The following is a 10185-nucleotide window of genomic DNA, read 5'->3' on the forward strand; positions in this document are numbered from 1 at the left end:
AAGTCCTTTCAGTTTCACTGATATTTGGATGATTGTGTTGTGTAGCATTGTATAGTTAATTTACATAAGACTTATAGATAAGGCTATCATGCCGAAAATTGGGGAATTTACTGATAAAGATAAGTGTTAAGGACATTATCTCCTTGGAAGCTAGCTGGAGACCCTTGTAGGGCTTAAGATAAAGGCTGCTAAGATTATTGGGGGCTTTGTATGGTGGAATAGAAGCATAGTTGTTCGCGTAAAAGAAAATGGTTAGGAAAAATGTTTTCTTATTTGGGAGCACTTCTATGCCTGCGTTGTATTTAAATAGGGAGAGGCACCGAAGAACTTATTTTTGTTTACTTTTTTTTTATTAAAACGTAAAGTTTAATATTTTAATTGCGCAACGTCCCATCACACCTAGGAGGTACATTGAATCCGAAAGTAATTCCCCGCAGTTACAGGAGCTGAATGACGGCACCCCCTTTAATTTACTCCCCATTAACATACAATGTACCTTCAGCCCCGCGGCCCCAATCTAGAGTTCCTAGCAATTTGAGAGGCTCCCGTAATGTGCGATTAATGGTTATAATCAAGGGTGCTCGAATGACGGAATATGGGCCACAACCGGATCCCATTTTCCCAGTTTCGTGGTATATTTCATGGTTTGCCATTAAATTTTGACAGGAAGATTATTGTTTCGGACTGAGAGAATGACTGATGGAAATTGAATTTTGATCCTGTTTTAAGATAAAGTGAGTACCTCCTACCAATCAAATTTCCTGTGAGAGAAACCTTTCAATACTTTTTATATTAAAAACTTGTATAATAAATATGTAATTAAAGCCCATTATATTATAAATTAATTCATCACAAAATTAAAGCAAATCTATCTTCGGCATATGCACACTTTCTTCTTACTGCAATATCCGCCCCTTTTGCCCTTGGTTAGACAATGAGCAGCACAGGCGGAGTCGTTGAATGAGAAGCCGCCTATGGAGAATCCTAGAAGGTCACAAGTGGCTCGTTTGACTATCACGTGACCTAAGTAGAAACAAATTAAGTTCAAGTGAATTCAATTTTTAGGAAAAATATTTGGTTACATGATAGCACTCCTGGTGCTGGAATGCTATTTTGTAGAGAGCGGTGCTTTGGAACTAGTTGTTATTTGTGAATTTCAAATTTCCTAGTTGATGATCTAACGAGAAAATGTAAATATTTCTAGTTTGTTTTTCAGTCCAGGTTTCTTAATTATGGGCAAAAAAATCTCCCAAAAAATTTTGAAAAACCTGAAAAACGTTCCTAAACTTCGATTTCTTGATACTACAAATCCTGCATTATAAAGTAAAATTTAAAGTAAAATTCAGTACTTTATACTTACTAGTTTCTGCATCTTCATTTTGAAGATCTTCCAATTCTTCATCCAGAGGAGCACCTGAGGTCGCAACTACAATAGCAAGGATGACGAAAAAGTACAAAAACGTTTTCATTTTCGAACTAAAGTTTAGTAGCAATCTCTTAAGAATCAAATTAAGGTCACCAAAGTGGCTTATCTGACCCGGCACTGCGACTTTTATACACAAGAGAAGTTGCGATGCAAAACAGTAAATTTGTGTGTTAAGACAGGCCCGTCTTCAGGGTATTTAGGTGTGACTACTCAATAAATGATGCATAAATTGACAAAAGTCCTACAATAAATTATGATACATCCATAAGTAAAGAATCTTTAAGAAGGAAGTTTTGAGTTCGGAAAAGGAATTTATTTTAGTTGCAGAGGAGTAGAGAAATGATCCTAGAAAAATCTCAAAATTACGAGGATTTATAAAATATTAATTTTTTAATGAATAACACAGTACGGTCCTGCATAATATTAACCGATCTTTAACACCAAGAATTGAGAAAAGGGATTTCACATTGCTGGGGAATTACTTTGGCCAGTCTTCGGAGGCTTTGTGCCTACAATACTGAGAAGCACGTACTGAAAACGATTGTTTCTATATTTGTTTGCAACAGTAAAATACTGATTGTATACGGTCTTGACCTCTTTGTTTGATTATAGCTTATTATCAAATACAGTTTATTTAAATCGTTTTTCAAAATTTATCAAAAGTTTTTTGTATGAGATAACAATTTCAATATCTGTCTGTCAATCCACAGATTTTCTTTTAGAGAAGAACTTATACAACAAAATTTTGGCAATTTCATTTCTACTTTTATCTTCAATGGGTGATTCCTCTAATTCAGGTGCACTTAAGCTTTAACAAAAAGTGCAAAATTTTAATTTTTTTAATACAAAACTACTATGTTTTCTTGTCAGAAACAGAACTGAAAACGACCCTCTTCACTTACTACAGGCCTTATTTATTCTAGACTCTTTATACAGGAGGATCCAGAACTATGGAATCAAATTTCTAGGGATTATTCCGTACAACAATAAGAGACATTTAATTATAAGAATTCAGGTTCGGAAGTGTGTCCCTAAGGTGTTACTTCCTTATGATGCTTTAGGACTTTTTGAGCACAGTTTATTTTTATTGGTTTGTAGAAAATATCATCACAGTAATTGTTTGTATTGTCAGATCGGACAACATTGGATTGGCGGAGGTGATTCAGTTCTGTGGCCCCCTAGGTCATCCGATTTGACACATTTAGATTTCTTTCTGTGGGAATATATGAAGTACCTGGTTTATGAAACATCAATGGAAACACAAAAAGACCTGATTGTATGAATTACTGCGGCATCTGAAGTCGTTCAAAACTAAGGATCTCATGTTCTGAATTACTCTGTATAGTTTGATCCAGGAATCCTTGAAGGGATTTTTTTTAGGAAAAGGTTAATGTGGCAAAATAATATCCGAAAAAGTTCCAGGTAAATAATCCTGTTTTGAACATTTGACATCGATGGTAAGCAAATTAACAAATTTCCAGGCAAATAATCCTATTTTAAATCACTGATAAGGGTTGTAAACAAAATAAACAAATTTAAGCCAAAAGTACCATTTGTGTGGAAATTTTGAACTCAATATGTAGCATTAAAAGTAAATGGTAGTTAACTCTCAAGGATTAAATTTGAGTTACAAGCAAATATTTGCATCAGAATTAATCATATTTGACTCGTACGAAATTAAAACGCATCTACAGGTTCTCTTCTCTGAAAATCCGATGTCTCAAATAATGCATTTCTGTTTATTTTGGGGGCTTTAATACATCGGAGAGTCTGTTCAATGGAGCAAACAAAAATGCAACCGCAATCTCCGCTCCTTGGAGAGGGATTTAAAGGCCACTCGTGCATGAAGCCACATCTCGATACCTAAGTCATCTACCAGTCGTCAAAAAGCATAAAAATTTGGAGATTATGTTTAATATAATATATAATATATAATTTAATATAATAATATGGTTATATGAAAACGTAATGAAACTTCCTCCATGGATTTTAGCTTTCTGAGCCACAAAATTCCAGCAGACTTTACCCACTTCCTACATCAACGATTGGTGAAACTTGATTCATGAGGTGACTACAAACGTGATAACAGCTTAACTCATTTACAACAGTTGTAAAAAAACAATTATTTGTTGTTTATATTCATGATTAATGTTTTCGGAATCTTCCGCGCTCTGTCTGAGCACAGTAATTCCCCATGACACTAAAGTAGTATTGTTTCAATAACTTACCATTTCTTATTTTTGATTAATAAACTACAGAGACGGATTCAAGAATTTATAAATAGAGAATATTATAAAAGAAGAAAAATATACAGAATATGATGCAGAAATTAATGAAATGTTTTCTGTGTGCAAGAATTTTTTACTCTCTGGATTAAGAATTTTTTAAAATAAATATTAATAAAATTGTTTGTTGTCTAGAATAGTGACATTATGTATAGAAGTGCTTCGTGACCAATGAGATTTCCAGTTGAATCACCCCATAAACACTCCAGTTTTGAGCCAAAATCAGATTTTTGATATCTGCTTCCAGTATCGGTATTCTTAAGAAACTCAAGTTTAAAAAATTCTCATTCCCAAAATAACGAAAATATTAGAATGAAATGTTTGATGAAATCATTAGCGTAAATCTATTTAGTTATCTGATAAATTTTCAGTTGAATCAAGTTATGGGACTCAGCCTACGTCCAAAATCCTCACGCATGTTTCCGCTGTAAATTAAATTTTTGAAAAATTGTGAACCATAAAGTAATATGAGTATTTCAATAAAATCCAGCAAAATTGCTGGAGTAAATATTCTAAATGAATTACAGAGTTTTCAGTTAAATTCGGTCATAAAAAGTGGCATACCAATCATGAGTTTAGAACCTTCACATTTGCCTCCTATATCATCTTAATTATTGAGAAAAGCACATTTTGAAAAATTGTAACTCCTGAAATAAAGTAAATAGTTCAATGAAATTTAGTGAAACCAGCGGCATGGGTGCCCTTATTGTTAGCTTGTAAAATTTATCGTTGAAGATTAAAAACACTAGATTACCAAGCCCTCATCTAGATTTTGCACATCTGCTTTTCATGTGAATTTAAGACTCAATTTTTGGAAAATTGTGGTTTTCAAAATAATACAAGTATTTCAATGAAATTTGGGGTTATTACTAGTATAAATGTGTTTAATGTGTTGTGAAGCTTTCAATTGAATGCCCTTATAAACAATAGCTTTCCAAGCATGAGTCTGAACACCTCACATTTTTTGATCTAGCAGTTTTTAAAATTTCTGGTTTCCAGGATAATAAGAATATCTTAATGAAATTTGGGACATATCTGAAATAAGTGTCTTTGATAAACAACAAATGAAATGTTTGATTAAATTTACGTATCAAGCCTAGATTGAAAACCCTGCACAAAATACGAGTACCTTTCACAGGGAGTTTTTTTACTTGCATATGTACAGTATTTCGTTGGTTGCCTAATTATTACCCCTTAAATTTCTACTTAATATTCCAATTATGCTATAAATTTCAAAACTTCATCGAACAAAAATTCCTTAGTCCCCACCTGTCGCTTCACGTTATTTATGTTTATCCAACTGCTAGTCTCGCTAAAGTATATAAACCTCTGCCTGGTGTTAAAAATCACAAACTTAACTAATTGTAAGAGTCAAGACTTGTTTCTTCAATCACAAATTAAAATTAAAAAACAAAAAATGAACAAATTATTTGTTTTATTCGCAATTTTCGCTACTTTCGCTGTTGCCACTTTGGCAGCGCCAGTTGAAGAAGTTGATGAAGTGGTTCAAGTTGATGATGGTAAGTTTTTGGGCAAATCTAATGGAAAACTTATTAATAGAAAAACGTATTTTTTAAATTTAGATCACGTGATTGTTAAAAGAGCCACGTGCGACCTTTTGAGTTTCGAAATAGCCGGAGCTAAATTCAACGATGCCGCATGCGCAGCCCACTGTTTGGCCCTTCGCAAGAAGGGCGGACATTGCAATGGAAGTGGAGTGTGTGTTTGTCGCAATTAAGAATTTTTGACTATTGTTTCTCCAGGAAAGTTTCCCTCATAGCCCCCTTTTTTCCTTTCATGAACTCTCCACTAATTCCACGCCCCTTTGTACTTTATCCTCTAATCGAATGGATTTTTTTTCTTCAATAAAGCACGTTTTCGTTTAATTTTTCCTTTGTATTGCGGGTAGACCGCTGCGCCTCCAAATTGAACCCTAATGGAAGAAGATATTAGAAAGAAGGAGAGGGAGATTAAAGAAACAGGAAATGGCTTCCTTTTGCTTAATTTCGGCTTACTTGAGAGTAAAAGTGCTGTTACAAGAGTAATTAACTGGAGGCGAAAATTATTACGCCCCAGGGTGAGATAAAATAAGAGTGCATGTTAGATAGACCGCTTTAGGGGGTAGATTCTCGAATTCATGAAATGTTGACGTCAAAATGGCGTTCGAGCAATGTATAGCGTACGTCATTTTAACGTCAAACATCGCTATTGTTTCAGATATTTGCCCTTATAATAGTATAGTTTATCCTAGTCTTACATACACGTGCAACAAACTTTTCATTCTCTCTCTCTTTCTCTCTCTCTCTCTCTCTCTCTCTCGGTAAATAATAGGAATTGTGTGTGGTCTCCGGAGTGTAAATAACTGTAATGAAGCCCTGCATGGACCGAGGGTTCTAAAATAAACAGACCATTATTGTGCGTTTATTTTTCTCCAGCCATATTTCACTTTTAAAGCGTCTTTCAGTAGATTGCACGTTTGTTTGCCTAGGACAAAGCATAGTTCCGAACCAGGACAAAAACATTTTTAATATTTGTAAGGCCCTTTTTGTGTCAGTTACAAGACAATACAATTACCAGAATGTGTGAATATCTTTTGGAAAAGTTGACAAATTCTTGAGAGAATGGTAATTGAGCGTTGAAAATTTTGAAAATTTCTTTGAAGCGGAAAGCTCCTGGTCATTGAACTAGAAAATGTCGATAAAACCTAAAATATCGGATAGAACTTTAGAAAACCTTTGCTCTTAGTCTATAGTTCTCACATATGTAAGAATATACAGGGTGTATTAATTGAAACCAAAAATAAATAATAACATAGTAATCATCAAAAATTAACAATTTACTACCATATCTGCAGTTTTTGTTTACTAAAACATTAGTAAAATTGTGTTTTCTTAATAAATAAAAGAATCATCTTTCAAAAATTTTCACCCTATATATAATATCTAATATAATAAAATAATATGCATCACGCTAGACTGAGCTCTTTAGAATTAGGTTTTGCTGTTCTTATCATCGTTTCTTCAATGACACAAAAGAACTTCAAGGTTGAAAGCTCATTTTTCGGGTTTATTCATTCGTGAAGAGGATTTAATGGAAATATAATGCCTGTTAATGGAAAAATTTTTTCGCTTTTCCTATAGCTATGAAAAGAGAGAAAGATTTGTTGCAGATGACGGCGCTTCGTGCAATAACTTTTTTTGGTGCCAATTGATTTACAAAATTTGGTATTTTTGGTATTTAAAAAGGTGAAATTCCTCTTTTAGAAATTTTGAGGCAAAACTTTATTTTTTTTATATTACTGATTGCAAGTTGAATATTTTGACAGTTTTGCCACTATTACTCTCATTAACTCATTTTAAAACAGTCAAATTCACCTAAAATCTCTTGGTTTTTAAGATTGTTGAAAGTTTTTAAGGTTTCAAAGTGTCAAGTTTTGTTTAAAATTTCTAAAACTTTGATAAATTCACTACGAAAACCGATTGGAATACCAGATTATTGATTTAATTCAGCAGTAAATTACAAGCTAAAATTCAAAATTTGAATTAAAAAAAATTCTTAACTTTATTTACAGAAAATGAAAAACTACACTTATGCCTATAGAATTTGACCTCACATATAGAGAAATTATAGGAGAAGATAGGGAAAAATATTAAGCTGTTTTTTGAAATTCCGGCTGTGTCACCAAATTTTTGATTTCTCGTTTGTGAAAACAAAATTTATATTCTTTCACATTTAGTGTTTGGAAATCTCTTGAGAAAAAAAGACACCTACGCCATTGCAATTTAGGATCACATATAGGAGAACTATACAAGTAAATAAGAACTATATGAATAAATAATAATATTCCGTTGTTTCATTAAATTTCAATGAGGCTATCAAATTTTTTATTTCTCAACTGTTGAAAACAGAAGTTTGTCTCATTTACGTCTAATTTTTTTAAAATTGAGAGCTTGAAAAAAAGAATTATCTACGCCATTGGAATATGACGTCAGATATGTAGAAACTACAAAAGAAAATGGGGAAAATATTCAACTGTTGAATTCCAATGGAGTTACTAAATTCACGTTCGATTAAAAAGAATATTTTGTGGAATTTAATAGTACTTCACCAACTAATTGGTTTATACCTTTTCGAGATATCGACGCTCGAAATGTGAAATTTTCTCTTTGGAACGTTAGAAAACTTTTGAATATTTTGAGGCGCTGAAAATCACAATCTTAAAGAAAAATTAAAAACAAAGGAGAAAATCCGTTAATATACAGGGTACACGGTATGCGAACCCTAGCATGAGCTTCTCAGTTATTTAAAGAGATGCAAAGCCGGTTAAATTAGGGCAAAGTTGTGCAATTTAAAGTTCAGTAAAACGCTTTTTTGAAAATCGAAAAATTCCAACTATTTCCGTAAATACGTATTCGGAAACACCGAAATTAAAAAAATTTTTTTTATCTTTTCCAGGGTTTATTTGAAGAGATAATTGAAAACTATTGACGCTTTACCATTGCAACTTTTTCCCCTCAACAACGTGATGGTATTACATTAGTAATTCGACATTTTGATTTCTATAGTCTATTTGAAAGTGTTTGACAGCACAGAACACCAATAAAGACAAATTTTTACTAACAGGGTGAGTCGCCAAAATTTGAAAAAATAACGGACGGTTTTCATAGTAAATAGGCAATTTTCGCAATTTAAGGTCGTGCTTACCCTAGACCTTTAAGAAACACAATAGGTCATAAAATTTAAACAATAGTAGTGCGGATGAATAGTAGTACCAGTGGCAGAGTTTAAGAAGGGTACAGCTTGAAATTAAATAATTTTTTAATTATATTCGCTTTAATTTCAACTCTGTACAAGGAGGACACAGATACTGTTAATACATATGTATATATTTCAAATTCATTTTAAAAAGGCGAAACGACACTGGTTTATTGGGGTTTTATGGCTTTCGACTCTTAGTTGTGCTGCCAAACATTTCCAAATAGACTATAGAAACCATCATCAACTTAACTTTTTTAAATACGGCCCTGGATTTATAAAATTAAACTCGTATAACCGTTTTTATTCTGAATTTGATGACATAGGACACTTAATAGTTAAACACGTTGTTAATCTTAATATTCTTGATTTCTGTTAAGACGGTTTAAAAAGCTGAAAAGCTTCTCCCTATAAATGTGCCTTGCTATATTCTTATAATAATTATCAAAATACTAGACGATAAAAATTTTGTGACCGTAATCCACGTCTCAGTTTATTTGGTTAGTTCCATTGAAACGCATTTTTTTTTTCAAAGTATGTTCTGGAACAAATTGTTAATCATGTAACTATCCGATTTTTGACAGTTTATAGTTAAACACCTAAACTTTTCGCTTTTAAGTAACAAAATACCTTATTTAAATAAAGATAAATGTGATATCATTGAAATTTATTACAATCCACAGAACAATTTTTAAACTGCGTTTCAAAGATACTTTGAACGATTTCCTGAGCGTCAACAATCAGATAGAATGTATTTTCTATCACTTCATAGAAACTTAAGCCATTGTAGGTCATTTTCGAAACAAAAAAAAAACTGTGGAATTAGACCGAATGAAAACGAAGAATAAGCTTTTTAAGCCGTTTTAACAGAAATCAAGAATATCAAGACTAAAACGCATTTAACTATTAAGTGTCATATGTCACCAAATTCAGAATACAAAGGGCTTCACGAGTCTAATTTTAGAAAGCCAGGGTCGTATTTAGAAAAGTTCAATTGATAATGGTTTCTAAAAATCGAAACGTCGGATTGCTAATATTACATCATCACGTTGTTGAGGGGAAAAAGTTGCTATAGTAAAACGTCAACTGTCTTTACTTATCTCTTCAAATACACCCTAGAAAAATTTTTAAAAATTTTGGTTTTTTCGAATATTTACAGAAGTAGTCGGAATTTTTCGATTTTCAAAAAAGTGTTTTACTGAGCTCCAAATTGCGCAACTTTCCTCTAATTTAATCGGCCTTGAATCTCTTCAAATAAACGAGATGCCCATGCTGGGGCTCGAAAATCGGGCACTCTGTATAAATACCGTCGACGTTCTGATATACACTATTTACTGCATCATCAGGAGACGAGTCGTGATTGGTTCGATGAGCTTTGATAGTCATATAAACATCATTATTACCGCAATTAATTTCCTCTTTTGCGATACCTGGTGATTGTAAATTTGAATAATAAATAAAATGAAGACAATTAAAAAAGTGAGTTTATTCGAACAAAACAAAGACAAAAGTGTTTAAAAATACGAAATAGCTACAAAAAGGGAACTTATAAATACATAGATATAAACAGGTGATTATTAAAAAAACCTGAAGTAGGCGTTGAAATATCTGAGGTACGTCTTGGATAAATTCATCTGTTCTGTTGCGAGTCAGATGTTTGATGGTATACTGCAAATGGCTTAATCAACATCCTACCTTTACAGCTCACCGCTTACTGCC

General features: G+C 32.6%; 2 protein-coding genes across 2 annotated transcripts; one reads left to right on the plus strand and one right to left on the minus strand.

Annotated features, from left to right (window-relative positions):
* Positions 1 to 868: 868 nt before the first annotated feature.
* On the minus strand, positions 869 to 1469 carry LOC136419369 (tenecin-1-like). Its single transcript, XM_066405651.1, has 2 exons — positions 1361 to 1469; positions 869 to 1023 (listed from the first exon to the last, which is right to left on the minus strand). The coding sequence occupies exons 1-2, from the start codon at positions 1467 to 1469 to the stop codon at positions 869 to 871; spliced, it is 264 nt and encodes an 87-aa protein (XP_066261748.1).
* Positions 1470 to 5058: 3589 nt separating this feature from the next.
* LOC136419261 (tenecin-1-like) lies at positions 5059 to 5597 on the plus strand. Its single transcript, XM_066405474.1, has 2 exons — positions 5059 to 5231; positions 5295 to 5597. The coding sequence occupies exons 1-2, from the start codon at positions 5129 to 5131 to the stop codon at positions 5447 to 5449; spliced, it is 258 nt and encodes an 85-aa protein (XP_066261571.1). The 5' UTR covers positions 5059 to 5128; the 3' UTR covers positions 5450 to 5597.
* Positions 5598 to 10185: the final 4588 nt, after the last annotated feature.

Source organism: Euwallacea similis, chromosome 2, assembly GCF_039881205.1.
Source record: "Euwallacea similis isolate ESF13 chromosome 2, ESF131.1, whole genome shotgun sequence".
Lineage (NCBI taxonomy): Eukaryota > Metazoa > Arthropoda > Insecta > Coleoptera > Curculionidae > Euwallacea > Euwallacea similis.